The sequence below is a fragment of the Rana temporaria genome, chromosome 2, assembly GCF_905171775.1.
Source record: "Rana temporaria chromosome 2, aRanTem1.1, whole genome shotgun sequence".
Classification (NCBI taxonomy): domain Eukaryota; kingdom Metazoa; phylum Chordata; class Amphibia; order Anura; family Ranidae; genus Rana; species Rana temporaria.
In genome coordinates this window covers 20,604,837-20,622,726 of record NC_053490.1, presented here as the reverse complement: position 1 = coordinate 20,622,726, position 17,890 = coordinate 20,604,837, and the positions used below count along the sequence as shown (strand labels likewise).

Genomic DNA, 17,890 nt, shown 5'->3' with positions numbered 1-17,890 from the left:
GCGACAGGCAAGCGTGCGTTCGTGAATAGGCGTATCTCGCTGATTTACGCATTCTAGGCGTAAATCAGCGTACACGCCCCTAGCGGCCAGCGTAAATAGACAGCTAAGATACGACGGCGCAGGCGGTCGTATCTTAGCAACAGCGTATCTCAATTTGAGAATACGCTTAAACATACGACGGCGCAGATTCGGAGTTTCGACGGCGTATCTACTGATACGCCGGCGTAACTCTACCTGAATCTGGCTTCAAGTTTACTGGTTCTTTAGCATCCCGACTGGAGTTCTCCTTTAAATTGTGGATGGAGGATGATGAAACGGCAGGCGGCGTCGTGTCTGATCTGATGCGCGGCTTAAGTTCCTGTCACTGGGATCACATGGTCAAAGTTAATCTTCCACTTTAGCCCCCATTAACAGATCATTATTGATGTAGTAGTCTTCAAGGCTTTCTTCAATGACCTAAGCACTTTCTGCATTCTGCTGTGTCATAGTAAGAACTCTCTGTGCATTAACTCTTACCCTGCTGCCCCCCTTCTTTTTTTTTTTTCAATTTAGCAAATGTACAATAAACAGAATTATGGACTTGAGAATCTACAAAACATCCATAAATATGATTTATTTATATATATATATATATATATATATATATATATATATATATATATATACTGTGTACTATATCCACTAGAACTACAGTACCAGCAGTGGGCAGCAGAAAACAACTCTTTCTTCAGCAGCGGTGAAGACTGAGTAGTGGAATCTTTGCTACTGCAGCTAGGAGGAGTTTGAGTAGACTATGCACTGAGCTGTAAGAAGGTTTGTAGTAGAGCGGAGGAGACTTGTCTACACACAGCCGAAGTGCAGGAATACGACAGATGTTATTCATGAACACAACAGAGGAGTAAAGACTATGCCCTAGGACCCAGTCGTGGAACAAGGGTAGTGAGCACTGTGCCTGAGCATCCCAGCAGAGGAACAGGGGTAGTGTTGTGGAGTGTGCCCAAACACCCAGCAGAGGAAAGCGCTAGTGCAGACTGTGCCCCAGAACCAAGAAAAGGAACAGGGGTAGTGGGGGCTGGACTTCTGCACCCAACATAGCAACAGGTGTAGTGTGAACTGCGTGTCTCAGAACCCAGCAGAAGAACAGGGTTAGTGTGGACTGTGCCCCAGAACCCAGCAGAAGAACAGAGGTAATGTGGACTATGCCCCAGAAGCCAGCAGAAGAACGGTAGTAATGTGGACTGTGCCCCAGAATCCAGCAGAAGAGCGGACGTAGTGTGGACTGTGCCCCAGAACCCAGCAGAAGAGCGGAGGTAGTGTGGACTGTGCCCCAGAATCCAGCAAGAGAGCGGAGGTAGTGTGGACTGTGCCCCAGAACCCAGCAGAAGAGCGGAGGTAGTGTGGACTGTGACCCAGAATCCAGCAGAATAGCGGAGGTAATGTGGACTGTGCCCCAGAAGCCAGCAGAAGAGCGGAGGTAATGTGGACTGTGCCCCAGAACCCAGCAGAAGAGCGGAGGTAGTGTGGACTATGCCCCAGAACCCAGCAGAAGAGCGGAGGTAGTGTGGACTGTGCCCCAGAATCCAGCAGAAGAGCGGAGTTAATGTGGACTGTGCCCCAGAATCCAGCAGAAGAGCCGAGGTAGTGTTGACTGTGACCCAGAACCCAGCAGAAGAGCGGAGGTAGTGTGGAGTGGACTGTGCCCCAGACGCCAGCAGAAGAACAAGATTAGTGTGGACTGTGCCCCATAATCCAGCAGAAGAGTGGAGGTAGTGTGGACTGTGCCCCAGAATCCAGCAGAAGAGCGGAGGTAGCTTGGACTGTGCCCCAGAATCCAGCAGAAGAGCGGAGGTAATGTGGACTATGCCCCAGAATCCAGCAGAATAGCGGAGGTAGTGTGGACTGTGCCCCAGAACCCAGCAGAAGAGTGGAGGTAGCGTGGACTGTGCCCCAGAACCCAGCAGAAGAACAAGATTAGTGTGGACTGTGCCCCAAAACCCAAAAAATAGAACAGGGATAGAGTGGACTGTACCAAAGCACTCAGCAGATGGATGTTCCGGAGCTCCTACTGGGATCTGCTGCCCTGGTTGCCTGCACAGTGCTGCTATGTGAGTTGCTTCGCTGGGCATGCCACAGGATTGTGCCCGCAGGTCTAGGGCTAGAACTGGCCTTGGAAGTGGTGTCCACTGTGCAGCTGTGCTGCTGTACCCTGGAGATGAATCTGTTCTGCACTAAAACTGACATAGAGCTCTGGCTGGTACTGGTCCTCATCTACCTGTTGACTGTCCTGCACTGCCTGACCTTCCAAGGTGCCTCCTGTAATCCCTGTGGCAGTGTCAATCAGTGGCTATGGGGCCTGGCAAAGGGGTCACAAACTGTTCTGGAGGTGATGGCACAGTTTGCAGGTGCTGGACTTTCTTGGGTGCTCATGCCCCACCTCTGGTCACTGAGACTGTCACCATTGCACCAGCTGGGCAAGGACTGTGAGAGCCCCCTGCAAGTATCTCCTCTGTCTGGGGCCTTGGTTGAGATGACCTGTGCTATCAGCCTCTTCCTGATTCTGCACCCCCTTCCCAGGGTCAGCGCCCCTCTGCAACCTCATATGGTGGCTCTGACCATTACCGGAATTGCCTATGCAGGTAAGGAAAAGGCTGGGAGGGGGCAGGACAAGTGGGTGAACTTATGAGAGGCTCATGCAAGTTCTGTAGTACTGTTCTCTAATTCATTAAACTTTTTTTTTTAATTGAAAAGAACCCCATTGGAATCCTTGGTAAATACTGACTGCTTTGTGGTATGGAGGAGCATGTCCGCTTTCCAGGATACAGTGCCCCTGCATTTGCCCTCTTCCCAGGATTCACCACCCTTGCAGTCCAGTATTTACTTCTTCCAGACATAAAGGGCCAGATTCTCGTACAATTGCGGCGGCGCAACGTAACCCGTTTACGTTACACCGGCGCAAGTTTTCAGTGTAAGTGCCTGATCCACAAAGCACTTACCTGTAAACTTGCGACAGTGTATCGTAAACACGTCCGGCGCAAGCCCGCCCAATTCAAATGGGGTGTGTACCATTTAAATTAGGCGCGCTTCCCCGCCGGACGTACTGCGCATGCTCAGTTTTGAAATTCCCGCCGTGCTTTGCGCGATGTGACGTCATTTTTTTGAACGGCGAAGTGAGTTACGGCGTTTCGTATTCCCGGACGTCTTACGCAAAAAAAAAAAAAATTTAATTCGAAGCGGGAACGACGGCCATACTTTAACATGTAAAGTTAAGCCTTGTAAAGTTAACCACTTACCCCCCCGGACCATATTGCTGCCCAAAGACCAGAGTACTTTTTGCGATTTGGTCGCTTTAACAGACAATTGCGCGGTCGTGCGACGTGGCTCCCAAACAAAATTGGCGTCCTTTTTTTCCCACAAATAGAGCTTTCTTTTGGTGGTATTTGATCACCTCTGCGGTTTTTAGTTTTTGCGCTATAAACAAAAATAGAGCGACAATTTTGAAAAAAATGAATATTTTTTACATTTTGCTATAATAAATATCCCCCAAAAATATATAAAAAAACATTTTTTTTCCTCAGTTTAGGCCGATACGTTTTCTTCTACATATTTTTCGTAAAAAAAATCCCAATAAGCGTTTATTGATTGGTTTGCGCAAAAGTTATAGCGTTTACAAAATAGGGGGTAGTTTTATGTCATTTTTATTATATTTTTTTTACTAGTAATGGCGGCGATCAGCGATTTTTTTTTTCGGTACTGCGACATTATGGCGGACACTTCGGACACTTTTGACACATTTTTGGGACCATTGGCATTTTATAGCGATCAGTGCTATAAAAATGCATTGGATTACTATAAAAATGCCACTGGCAGTGAAGGGGTTAACACTAGGGGGCGGGGAAGGGGTTAAGTATGCCTGGGTGTGTTCTTACTGTGGGGGGGGGGGTGGCCTCACTAGGGGAAACACTGATCCTCTGTTCATACATTGTATGAACCGAAGATCAGCATTTCCCCTGCTGACAGGACCGGGAGCTGTGTGTTTACACACACAGCTCCCGGTCCCCGCTCTGTACCGAGCGATCGCGTGTGCCCGGCGGCGATCGCGCCCGCCAGGCACACGCACGGGAGTCGGGGGGGGGCGCGCGCGCGCCCCTAGTGGCGGCTGGGAGAGAGGACGTCATATTACGTGCTCTCGCCCAGCAGAGCCACCTTGTGGACGTATTTCGACGGTGCGCGGTCGGCAAGTGGTTAAGCCATGTAAAGTTAAGCCATGTAAAGTTAAGCAATGTAAAATCAAAGTATATATTTATATACAACTGCCTTATCTGAATCTGTCTTGACATCCACCTCCCCTAGTCCCTGAAAAACAGTGGCCAGCGGAGAGAGAGGGGAATTTTGGTCCTCCCATAGTCCCCTGCAAAACAGTGGCCAGTGGAGAGAGAGGGGAATTTGGTCCTCCTATAGTAAGGTGACCAGATTTTTCAAATTAAATCCGGGGGGGGGGGGTATATATTTTTTTTACTAGTAATGGCGGAAATCAGCAAAACTCTGCCCGTCGCCGTCACCTCACCGCCTGTCAAGTCTAACTCAGTTATCTGCATTTCAGGATCTACTGATCATTCTGAAATGCGGTTTTTGTAGAAGGTAAATTCGGTTTATGCATCAAGAATATATATACTGTATTTATTGGCTATAACACTTTTTTACCGTGAAAATAGATGTTAAACTGTGCCGGCGTGTTATACGCAGGGGGCTGTGGAGCGTTTTTTCCCTGAAACTTCCCTCTTAGGCCACATACACACAACCGGTTTTCTCAGCAGAATTCAGCAAGAAACTCGATCGGAGGCGTATTCTGCCGAGAAAACCGTGTGTACACTTTTCGCCGAGAAACCCGTCGGAAAACTCGTCGAGCCAAAAAGAGAGCATGTTCTTGGGCAATGGGAACATTTGGCTCGACAAGTTTTTTGACAGGCGAACAAGGAACTCGACGAGCAAAACGATGTGTTTTGCCCGTCGAGTTTCTCGGCCGTGTGTACGCGGCCTCAAAGTTAGGGTGCGTGTTATAGGCCAATAAATACGGTACATAATTTGAATTATCTGGGTTTGTTATTACTACAATAAAGCCCAATTCCACCTTTTAGGTGTTTATTTCGATTTTACAGAAATAAAACACAAAAAAAGAAAGAACAACTCTGGCACTCAATATACATAGGAGGAATGCAAATAATTGACATTACTCTTCTATACACCGTGTTTGTGGGAAACCCAAACACTAGTGAATCAGATGCCCACCAGGCTCTCGCACACTTAAGAAAATAAAGATTCCCAGGAGGTGAGAGCGTCATAAGCAGAATTTTAAAAATACACAGTGCCAAAAAAGGGAACCCCAAACGACATCCACACGTACACATTCATACCAACGCCACATACATTCCCCACACAGCAGCGCCACGGTCCCTAAAACACTTTAACTTGGCAAATAAACCAGAAATATACAATACAAAGCAAAAATAACAGCCCTTTGTGTATGCCACACCGATTTACATCAGTGGAGAGAACCTGATTAATTAAAGTGGAGGTTCACCCGGAAATTGCTATTTTTAACCTTAGATGCATGCTCATTTTGTCTAGGGGAATCGGCTAGTTTATTTAAAATCGAAGCAGTACTTACCTTTTTAGAGAGCGATCTTCTCCGCCGGGTATGGGGCTGCGGGACTGGGCGTTCCTATTTTGATTGACAGTCTTCCGACGGGCTTCCGACGGTCGCATCCATCGCGTCACGATTTTCCGAAAGTAGCCGAACGTCGGTGCGCAGGCGCAGTATAGAGCCGCACCCACGTTCGGCTTCTTTCGGCTACTCGTGACGCGATGGATGCGACCGTCGGAAGCCTTTCGGAAGCCTGTCGGAAGACTGTCAATCAAGAAGGAACGCCCAGTCCCGAAGACCCATACCCGGAAGCGACGGAGAAGATCGCTCTCTACAACGGTAAGTACTGCTCGGATTTTAAAACAACTAGCCGATTCCCCTAGACAAAACAAGCCTCAATCTAAGGGGGAAAAAAAATGTATGGGTGAACTCCCGCTTTAAAGGCGTTGTAAAGGAAAAACATTTTTTTTTCATAATAAGCATCCTTTACCTGCAGACATTCCTCTTTTCACTTCCTCATTGTTCGTTTTTGCTCAGAAGTTGCTCTATTTCTTCTCTGTTCTGTTCACTTCCTGCTTGTCTGATTTTACTGACCACCGTGAAGGGAGGCTTTACTGTGGGGGTCAGTGACATGCGCGCCCCCTCCTGGGAACTACATCTGTGTGGCAGGACGCTCTCTACGTGTTAGAGACCTCAAGGAGGTGTGAATTACTGGGCGTGCCGCAATGCATACTGGGAAATGTGGCTCTAACATGAACGAGCGCCGCAAACCAGGAAGTAAATGAGAGAACAGAAACTAGAATGCCGGAGGCGATATAGATGAAGGAATTTAATAGGTGTTTACTCGTTTTTTAACAGAATCATTACACTATTCTGTCTGTCTACCTTGCAGACATTTATTTTAGGCAAAAAAAAAATTCCTTTACAACTCCTTTAAGCTTTGATGATAAGACATCTCCCCAGAAAGCATCAGAGACATCCAACCATGGTTGCCATATTTTGGTAACCTTCTTAGGGCACGCTCTACTTTTATATGTCAGCTTGAATTTGGGTAGATCACCATGAACATTACGGAAAAAAGCATGAGCTGTGAAAGGGTCAACATCCTTCCAGTGCAATGTCATATTTTTATAGCACTCACGTTTTAGGGATCTATCAGCGCTCGATTGCCGATTTCCATAATAATGATAATAAGATATCTTTTATTCTTCTCTCCTATTTCCCATATTGCACACCCCCGTACACACGGCCGAGGAACTCGACGTGCCAAGCACGTCGAGTTCCTCGTCGAGTTCTGGGATGAAGCCGCCGAGGAGCTCGGCAGGCCGCCTTCTCCCATAGAACAACGAGAAAATAGAGAACATGTTCTCTATTTTCTCGACGAGCTGCTCGGCGGCTCCATCGAGCCAAAACTGTACAGACGACAGAGTTTCTCGGCAGAATCCGGGTTTTGACCGAGTTTCTCGGTGAATTCTGCCGAGAAACTCTGTCGTGTGTACGGGGCCTTACTGCTTGGTGTGCCCCAAACCCGGCACTGAGGCTTGATCGCGTGGGTTGTTTAGGATCGCAGATCCTGGGCGCTGGACGTATGTCCCGGGCGTGCGCTCCACCTCGTTGGTAGTCAAAACCAGCGGAACAGGAAGTGACGAAATTACGTGCGTGGATGAGTACCGCATTATCCTATTTTTTCATGCACATACTGGAATCCATATGACTGCAAGACTTCTATGTGTCAGGACGCATCCGATTACACAGGTTTACCTGTATAAGCGTTAAATGACTCCTTTTTTGGTATCAAAATAAGGAGAATTACCATCTGGTAAGGAACCATCTAAAAATATTGGGGTAGATTCAAGTAGCAATTACGCCTGCGTATCCATAGATACGCAGCGTAATTGCTAATTTGCGCCGGCGTATCGACTTTTCTGTATTCAGAAAGCTCAATACGCCGACTGTAGCCTAAGATATGACTGGCATAAGGCTCTTATGCCGTCGTATCGTGGGCTGCATTCTTACGCTGGCCGCTAGGTGGCGTTCCCGTAGTGGTCAGCGTAGAGTATGCAAATTGCATACTCACGCCGATTCACAACCGTACGCGCGCCCGGCGTTCGCATTTTACGTTGTTTGCGTTCGTCGGTTTCTGCGTAAGGCTGCTCATGCTATTAGCAGGAGCAGCCAATGCCAAGTATACCCGTCGTTCCCGCGTCGCGATTTTTGAAAATTACGTCGTTTGCGTAAGTGAATCGTGAATGGCACAGGACGCCATTTACGTTCACGTTGAAGCAAATGACGTCCTTGCGACGTCATTTACCGCAATGCAGGTCGGGAAAGTTTCCCGACGGAGCATGCGCACTACGTTCGGCGCGGGAACGCGCCTAATTGAAATGATCCACGCCCCCTACGGGATCATTTAAATTACGCGCGCTTACGCCGGACAGTTTTACGGAGCGCACACGCAAATTACGGAGCTACTGCTTCGTGAATGAAGCGTAGCGCAAGTAATTTACGGAGGCGTATCGTTAAAACGGCACGCTGCGCCTCCGTAAGAGTGCGCAGCCCTACCTGAATCTACCCCACTGTGATTTTCCTGAGCACACATCTGACTTCAATCATCCAGGATTGGTTATGGACTTTGTTTAAAGAATCACTCATGCACTATTGCACTTTAAACTATTACAAGACTTTATTTTGTGTGGCCCAGCACATGTCATTGTTGCAATGTCAGTAGGATTACTGCCATAGCGGACTTTTTGTGCTGGAGCACTAGTATCACTATTGTAATTCTCTTAGGTGTTGTTGTATTTATGCACTTTATCTAACATATATGATAGTAGTACCAATTATATGTATAGAGTATTAATCATTAAGCGCACCCATCCCCACATACACCACTGTTTATAATCACTCGATTATTTTGCGTAGCAGCTGCAGTTTAATTTTTACAAATGGTAGACACACATAAACCCCAGGACAAAGCATATGTGTTACAAGGACTGCGGCATATGTGTGCAGAGAGTGTACTGCAGGTAGGCTACACACACCACAGAACTGCTCGTACCGGTGGCCCCAGGGTGCCCTGGGTCTTTCATAATCTTAGCAACATCCCTTGACAGTATTATTGGTGAGTATACTATCATAAAACATGGAGGTAACCTTTAATTAGGAAAGGAAGTAAAGGGAATTCACCCCAGTGGGCATGCAAATAGTAATAAAATCCAACAGATTTGCTGACCCTTCACCTCTCTATTAAAAAAAAAATCAGTTTCAGGTTAAAGGGGTTGTAAAGGTAAAAGTTTTTTCACCTTAATGCATTCTATTAAGGTGAAAAAACATCTGTTGATTAGCGCCCCCCGTTTACTTACCTGACTCCTCGAAAGTCCTGCGCCGTGAACGCGCAGGCTTCTCAGCCAGCTTCTTGCTCATTCATCGGTTGATTGAAAGCAGCGCAGCCATTGGCTCATGCTGCTGTCAATCACATCCAATGATGCAGCGCGCAGGGGGCGGGGCCGAGTGATACAGTGAGCGGCTATAGCCGCCGGCTGTATCACTGGAGCACGCCCGCAAGAACTAACCACCATGCGAGCTCTCATGAAGGTGGTTAGTTCTTGCGGGGAGGACCAGAGACAGCCGCCGAGGGACCCCAGAAGACCGGGTTCAAGGTCACTCTGTGCAAAACGAGCCGCACAGTGAAGGTAAGTATAACATGTTTGTTTGTTTTTTTTAATTATCTTTAGTGTTCCTTTAAATGCAGAATCTTCATGTTCAAGTCCTTTTCCAACCAGGATTTTGTTTTCAGGTAGAGACTTCGATGTGAGGTTATTATTTATGGAAGAGCCCTGGGGCCATCATTAAAAAAAAAAAATACTAAATTCTGAGTTTCAAAGTCAGAATTCTGAGATTAAAAAACAGAATTCTGTGTAATTCTGAGTTTGAAACTCAGAATTCTGAGATTTAATCTCAGAATTCTGACTTTGAATCTCAGAATTCTGGGCCAGATTCTCGTACTTTTGCGGCGGGCGTAGCGTAAGCCATTTACACTACGCCGCCGCAACTTACTGGAGCAAGTGCCGTATTCCTCAAGCACTTGCTCTGTAGTTTGCGGCGGCGTAGTGTAAAAGGCCCGGCGTATCCCCGCGTAATTCAAAGGGGGCGGCTTGTATTTAAATTAAGCGCGCCCCCGTGCCGATCGAACTGCGCATGCGCCGGGCTTAAAATAGCCCAGTGCGCATGCTCCATTTCTCGACGGAAAACGTCAATGACGCCGACGTGTGTGTCATTGACGTAAAGTCGTATTCAAGAACGACTTAGGAAAACGACTTACCCGACGGGAAAAGACGACGCGGACCCGACGCCATACTTAACATGGCATACGGCGGACTGGCGTAAGGTTACAGCTCATATAGCAGGGGTAACCTTACGCTTACGCAAACAACGTAAGCGACGGCTACGCAACGCAAATTCGTTCGGGAATCGGCGTATCAGGCTCATTTGCATAAACAAATGAGACCTGAACGTAAACGCCACCTAGCGGTCGGCGTTGTATTGCATTTAGGATCCGACGGTGTAAGTGATTTACACCAGTGGGATCCTAGCCTAAATCCGGCGTATCTTGTTATGTGAATACAAAACAATGATACGCCGGCGGGAAATTCGAATTACGCCGGTGTATCAGTAGATACACCGGCGTAACTCTTCTGAGAATCTGGCCCTCTGGTCAGAATTCTGACTTTGAAACTCAGAATTTAGTATTTTTTTTTTTTATGATGGCCCCAGGGCTCCTCCATAATTATTAGCAAATGTAGCACTGAGTAATTTGTATGAAGTTAGCTGAAGGCTTAGAAGAACAAAGGTTACACAGGATTCTACTTTGTACCGTTGCTGTTCTTGGATTTGTTGATGTATCATGATTATTTTTTTCTAGCATCATTTTGAGGCTGAATGAATGCTTTTGCCGCTGAAGATTTCCATTATATCTCCTTCTGGCTAAAACAAAGAAACATGGTTTAATTATTAATAATAATAATCAAAGGAATCCAAAGCTTGGTGATCAGAACAAAGTCCATGGTCCGTGTGCCGGTACTTGGCAGTTAGAAGAGCTACATTATTAAACAGATTTAAAACAAATAATAATTGTCCTTTACAAAAGATCAACACAACAATGTGACCCCACAACAATGTGACCCCACAACAATGTGACCCCACAACAATGTGACCCCGTTACCAACTTAGACAACTGCAGAGAACGCACAGAGAAGTTAAAGCGGGGGTTCACCCTAAAACTACTTTCTAGTATTACAATGTCCCGACACATTACAATACAATTATGCCTATTTTTTTTTTTTTATGCTGTATACCTCGGTACAGCTAGTTCACCCGCGGCTTCCGGGTTGCGAATCCCGCGGGAGTGGGCGTTCCTAACTTGCTGGTGATTGACGTGATGACCAAAAACGAGCTCCCCCCGTCGCATAAGCTGCGTCATGGAAAGGAAACACTGCAAGTAAGCATTTTAAATACTTAAAGCAGGGGTTCACGAGCTCCCCCCGTCGCATAAGCTGCGTCACGATTGCCGAAAGAAGCCGGTGAGTCGGCGCTATACTGCGCCTGCGCACCGCCGTTCGGCTCCTTTCGGCAATCGTGACGCAGCTTATGCGACGGGGGGAGCTTGTGAACCCCCGCTTTAAGGGCCAGATTCACATATAACTGCGGCGGCGTAACGTATCGTAGATACTTTACACTGCCGCAAGTTTTCATCGCAAGTGCCTGATTCACCAAGCACTTGCGATGAAATCCTCCGGCGCAAGGCGGGCCAATTTAAATGGGCGTGTGCCATTTAAATTAGGCGCGCTCCCGCGCCGGACCTACTGCGCATGCTCCGTTTCGTAATTTCCGTCGTGCTTTGCGCGCCGTGACGTCATTTTTTCGAACGGCGACGCGCGTAGTGTAATTCCGTATTCCCGGATTGCTTACACAAACGACGTTATTTTTTAAATTTCGACGCGGGAACGACGGCCATACTTTATACAGCAATATGATTGCTGCGTAAAGTTAGGGCACTAAAAAAACCGACTAACTTTGCGACGGGAAACTAGACTAGCGGCGACGTAGCCAACGCGAAAATCCGTCGGGAATCGCCGTAACTCCTAATTTGGATACCCAACGCTGATTTACGACGCGAACTCCCCCCAGCGGCGGCCGCGGTACTGCATCCTAAGATCTGACAGTGTAAAACAATTACACCGGTCGGATCTTATGGATATCTATGCGTAACTGATTCTATGATTCAGTCGCATAGATAGAAACAGAGATACGACGGAGTATCAGCAGATACGACGGAGTATCAGCAGATACGCCGTCGTATCTCTTATGTGAATCTGGCCCTAAGTATTTAAAATGCTTACTTGCAGTGTTTCCTTTCCATAAATGATCTTTTTTAACCACTTCCCTACCGCCCATTGTCATGATGTCCACAGATGGGATCACCCATCCTGGGTGGACGTCATATGATGTCCTGGGCTTCACGGCTGTCTGGGGGGCGAGCGTGATCTACAGTCCTGTCGGGACCGTCTGGGGGGCGCGCGTGATCTACAGTCCTGTCAGGACCGTCTGGGGGGCGAGCGTGATCTACAGTCCTGTCAGGACCGTCTGGGGGGCACGCGCGTAAACACACAGATCCGCTGTCCTGTCAGGTGAGGAGACCGATGTGTGTTCCCAGTACAGAGGAACACACATCGGTCTCCTCCCCTTGTGAGTCCCCCTCCCCTACAGTTAGAATCACACATTAGGGAACATATTTAACCCCCTCAGCGCCCCCTAGTGTTAACCCCTTCCTTGCCAGTCACATTTATACAGTAATAACTGCAATTTTTATAGCACTAATCGCTGTATAAATATGAATGGTCCCAAAAAATGTGTCAAAGGTGTCCGATATGTCCGTCGCAATGTCACGGTCACAATAAAAATCGCAAATCACCGCCATTACTAGTAAAAAAAATTAAAATGCAATAAAACTATCCCCTATTTTGTAGACGGTTTTGCTAAACCAATCAATATACGCTTATTGCGATTTTTTTTTTTTTTTACCATAAATATGTAGAATACGTATCGACCTAAACTGAGAAAAAAAATAGTTTTTTTATAGATTTTTTGGGGGATATTTATTATAGCAAAAAGTAAAGAATATTGCATTTTTTTTTAAATTTACGCTCTATTTTTGTTTATAGCGCAAAAAATAAAAACCGCAGAGGTGATCAAATACCACCAAAACAAAGCTCTATTTGTGGGAAATAAAGGACGTCGATTTTGTTTGGGTGCCACGTCGCACGACCGCGCAATTGTCAGTTAAAGCGGCGCAAAAAGTGCTCTGGTAAAGAAGGGGGTAAAATCTTCCGGGGCTGAAGTGGTTAAACCACATGCAATGTGCCTCTAAATTCAATAGGCAATCTGAAAAACTCCGGGAAGAGTTTGTTCCCTAGCACAGCCCCTTCCTTTCCTTACACAGCATAGCCCTCTCCTCTTCTGGGAGAGTCTACCGACTGTCTGTGCTGGCCTAGCTCCTCTGCCCCTCCTGCATAATCCTTTTATGTAGCTGCTGGGGGCGGAGTGAAGGGGAATACTATAGAGTGCCACTTGATTGAGCTTGCTGGGGCAGCTGACATCACATCCAAGATGGCGGTGCCCAGCAGTCTCAGGATTTTTGGATGTCTGCAGGTAAATAACATGCCTGGAATACAATAATGCACTTATAATATTAATAATAATAATGCACGTATAATATTATTATTGAATGGTCTGGTAACAGGGGGGTAGATTCAAAGAGCAATTGCGTCTGCGTAACCATAGTTACGCAGCGCAATTGCTTACCTGCGCCGGCGTTACGAATGCTCCTGATTCAGGAACCTCGTTACGCCGACTGCAGCCTAAGAAATGACTGGCATAAGGCTCCTTATGCAGTCATATCTTAGGCTGCATTCTTACGCAGGCCGCTAGGTGGCGTTCTCGTTGTGGTCAGCGTATAGTATGCAAATTGCATACTAACGCCGATTCACAACATTACGCGAGCCCTGCGTACGCAGTTTACGTTGTTTGCGTACGTCGTTTTTTGCGCAAGGCTGCCCCTGCTAATAGCAGCGGCAGCCAATGCTACGTATACCCGTCGTTCCCGCGTCGCGAAATTTGAAATTTACGTTGTTTGCGTAAGTGAATCGTGAATGGCGCTGGACGCCATTCACGTTCACTTTGAAGCAAATGACGTCCTTGCGACGTCATTTGCCGCAATGCACGTCGGGAAAGTTTCCCGACGGAGCATGCGCCCTACGCTCGGCAACACGCCTAATTTAAATGATTCCCGCCCCCTACGGGATCATTTAAATTGCGCGCGCTTACGTCGGGCATTTTGTCGGAGCGCCCACGCAATTTACGGAGCTACTGCTCCGTGAATCAAGGGCAGCGCAGTAAATTTGCGGTGGCGGAGGGCAAAAACGTTGCCCAGCGCCTCCGTAAAAAAAGCGCAAATCTACCTGAATCCAGCCCAGGATTTTTGGATGTCTGCAGGTAAATAACATGCCTGGAATACAATACAATAATGCACTTATAATATTAATAATGGACTTATAATATTATTGTCCAATGAAATAATTTACCTTTTCAATCTTCTGAGTTGTGTATCCTGTAAGTACCTGCGTTAATATTCAACACTCGTCGTGCCGAATGGCGCTGCATTGAAGAGGAATGGCCAGGTGAAGATTCTAAAGAAACCAAAACCTCTGGGAATGTCCCATCTCCCGTGTCCTCCTTAGCACTCTATGGTTTCTTATGACAACCTCCTCATCACTGCTCTGTCAGGTGGTCACATGGGGGTCAGTTGTCATTTTTACCTTCTGGCTTCAAGGTTTTCCAAAGTTCTTACATCAGTTTTCTGAATACTTGACAGCACCGAATGAATCACAACATCCCCATTTTCCTTTAATTACGGTACCTATTGTTTTTTTTGCACTAAATCTGTACTAAATCCAGGAATGTTTTATGGACTTTAAGGTGGACCACTGACTGGAGCCATCTTCAACCCTGTGTTGGCCTTTGCAGTTGTCTTCTTGTGCCATGGTCACAGCTACCTGCAGTATATCATCGTCTACTGGTTTGGACCTCTTATTGGTGAGTGTTTTCTGTATTTCATGGGTTATAAGATGTCAAGAATTGTAGGAGGAGCTGGGGGCAGGGTACCATATTGTACAAGGGGCTGGGGGCAGGGTGTCATATTTTAGGAGGAGGTGGGGGCAGGAAACCATATAAGAAGAGGGGCTGGGGGCAGAGTACCATATTTTAGGAGGAGCTGGGCACAGGGTACCATATCGTAAGAGGGGCTGGGGGCAGGGTACCATATTGTACAAGGGGCTGGGGGCAGGGTACCATATTGTACAAGGGGCTGGGGGCAGGGTACCATATTTTAGGAGGAGGTGGGGGCAGGAAACCATATTGTAAGAGGGGCTGGGGGCAGAGTACCATATTTTAGGAGATGGTGGGGGCAGGTAAACATATAAGTAGAGGGGCTGGGGGCAGAGTACCATATTTTAGGAGGAGCTGGGCACAGGGTACCATATCGTAAGAGGTGCTCGGGGCAGGGTACCATATTTTAGGAGGAGCTGGGGGCAGGGTACCATATTGTAAGAGGGTCTGGGGGCAGGGTACCATATTTTAAGAGGGGCTGGGGGCAGGGTACCATATTTTAGGAGGAGCTGGGGGCAGGGTACCATATTGTAAGAGGGTCTGGGGGCAGGGTACCATATTTTAAGAGGGGCTGGGGCAGGGTACCATATTTTAGGAGGTGGTTCGGGCAGGTAACCATATAAGAAGAGGGGCTGGGGGCAGAGTACCATATTTTAGGAGGAGCTGGGCACAGGGTACCATATCTTAAGAGGGGCTGGGGGCAGGGTACCATATTTTAGGAGGAGGTGGGGGCAGGTAACCATATTGTAAGAGGGGCAGGGGGCAGAGAAAAATATTTTAGGAGGAGCTGGGGACAAGGTACCATATTGTAAGAGGGTCTGGGTGCAGGGCACCATATTTTAGGAGGGGCTGGGGGCAGGGTACCATATTGTAAGAGGGTCTGGGGGCAGGGTACCATATTGTAAGAGGGTCTGGGGGCAGGGCACCATATTTTAGGAGGAGCTGGGGACAGGGTACCATATTGTAAGAGGGTCTGGGGGCAGGGTACCATATTTTAGGAGGAGGTGGGGGCAGGAAACCATATTGTAAGAGGGGCTGGGGGCAGAGTAAAATATTTTAGGAGGAGCTGGGGGCAGGGTACCATATTTTAAGAGGGGCTGGGGGCAGAGTAAAATATTTTAGGAGGAGCTGGGGTCAGGGTACCATATTGTAAGAGGGGCTGCGGGCAGGGCACCATATTTTAGGAGGAGCTGGGGACAGGGCACCATATTGTAAGAGGGTCTGGGGGCAGGGCACCATATTTTAGGAGGAGCTGGGGGCAGGGTACCATATTGTAAGAGGGTCTGGGGGCAGGGTACCATATTTTAAGAGGGGCTGGGGCAGGGTACCATATTTTAAGAGGGGCTGGGGGCAGGGTACAATATTGTAAGAGGGTCTGGGGGCAGGGTACCATATTTTAAGAGGGGCTGGGGGCAGGTAACCATATAAGAAGAGGGGCTGGGGGCAGAGTACCATATTTTAGGAGGAGCTGGGCACAGGGCACCATATTGTAAGAGGGGCTGGGGGCAGGGTACCATATATTAGAAGGAGCTGGGCACCATATTGTAAGAGGGGCTGGGGGCAGGGTACCATATTTTAAGAGGAGCTGGGGGCAGGGTACCATATTGTAAGAGGGTCTGGGGGCAGGGCACCATATTTTAGGAGGAGCTGGGGGCAGGGTACCATATTGTAAGAGGGTCTGGGGGCAGGGCACCATATTTTAGGAGGAGCTGGGGGCAGGGTACCATATTGTAAGAGGGTCTGGGGGCAGGGCACCATATTTTGAGGAGCTGGGGGCAGGGTACAATATTGTAAGAGGGTCTGGGGGCAGAGTACCATATTTTAGAAGGAGCTGGGCACCATATTGTAAGAGGGGCTGGGGGCAGGGTATCATATTTTAGGAGGAGGTGGGGGGCAGGTAGAGGAGGATCAGGGCTGCTTTGTGCAAAACCATTGCACAAAGCAGATAAATATGACGTGTTTATAAAAAATAAAGATTCCTTTAGAATCACTTTAAGTGCGGCGTTACCGAAAGGTCAAGTTTAAAATAATAAAAAAGTTGACCCGACACTATTCTAGTTTTGTTTACTTCCTCTCATTTCAGGGATGTTGCTCTCTTTCCTGTTATTGGAGTACATATTTCCGAAGCTCCGGCCTGGGAGAGTGAAGAGGGACTAGGCGATCACTGCCTTCCATGTTCAGCAAGTCCTCTGATTGCCACGAGTCTCCTCTCTATGAAGGTGCTAGTAGCCATCCAATACGTGGTGCTCTCCAATACGTGGTGCTCCCCAATACGTGGTGCTCTCCAATACGTGGTGCTCTCCAATACGTGGTGCTCTCCAATACGTGGTGCTCTCCAATACGTGGTGCTCTCCAATACGTGGTGCTCTCCAATACGTGGTGCTCTCCAATACGTGGTGCTCTCGGCATATTTATTGTCCACGTGTTGTTCAAATGGCTATTTTTTCTTTTATTTCTTTTTTTTTTTTTGCAACCTGGAAAAATGAAACACATCTTGTCATCTAAATGTGTATTTCATGAGCATTGGCCCGGATTCAAAGAGAATTGCGCTTTTTTTGCGGAGGCGCAGGGCAACGATTTTGCCCTGCGCCCCCACAAATTTGCTCCGCTGCCCTCGATTCACGGAGCAGTAGCTCCGTAAATTGCGAGGGCGCGCCGGCAAAATTGCCCGTCGCTAGAGCACGCAATTTAAATGATTCCGTAGGGGGCGGGAATCATTTAAATTAGGCGCGCTCCCGCGCCGAGAGTAGAGCGCATGCTCCGTCGGGAAACTTTCCCGACGTGCATTGCGGCAAATGACGTCGCAAGGACGTCATTTGCTTCAGAGTGAACGTGAATGGCGTCCAGCACCATTCACGAATCACTTACGCAAACGACGTAACATTCAAATATCGCGACGCGGGAACGACGGGTATACTTTAGCATTGGCTGCCCCTACTATTAGAAGGGGCAGCCTTACGCTAAAGACGCCGTACGGAAACAACGTAACTTGCGTACGCAGGGCTCGCGCAACATTGTGAATCGGTG

General features: G+C 47.7%; 1 protein-coding gene across 2 annotated transcripts; it reads left to right on the top strand.

Annotated features, from left to right (window-relative positions):
• The first annotated feature begins 747 nt into the window (after positions 1–747).
• On the top strand, positions 748–17,458 carry LOC120928892 (aquaporin-11-like). Of its 2 annotated transcripts, XM_040339955.1 has the most exons (4): positions 748–1,392; positions 1,767–2,636; positions 14,675–14,791; positions 16,947–17,458. In XM_040339955.1, exons 2-4 carry the CDS (start codon positions 2,045–2,047, stop codon positions 17,018–17,020), a joined length of 783 nt encoding a protein of 260 aa, XP_040195889.1. In that variant the 5' UTR covers positions 748–1,392; positions 1,767–2,044; the 3' UTR covers positions 17,021–17,458. The 2 variants fall into 2 exon arrangements, with proteins under 2 accessions (XP_040195889.1, XP_040195888.1); XM_040339954.1 differs by having other exon boundaries at positions 748–2,636.
• Positions 17,459–17,890: the final 432 nt, after the last annotated feature.

Excerpts from the sequence above, each read along its gene's own strand:
- LOC120928892 (XM_040339955.1), top strand. The coding sequence starts at position 2,045 with ATGGATGTTCCGGAGCTCCTACTGGGATCTGCTGCCCTGGTTGCCTGC. Across the intron at positions 2,637-14,674 it reads TACCGGAATTGCCTATGCAG|GTGGACCACTGACTGGAGCC; the intron begins GTAAGGAAAAGG and ends ATGGACTTTAAG. Across the intron at positions 14,792-16,946 it reads CTGGTTTGGACCTCTTATTG|GGATGTTGCTCTCTTTCCTG; the intron begins GTGAGTGTTTTC and ends CTCTCATTTCAG.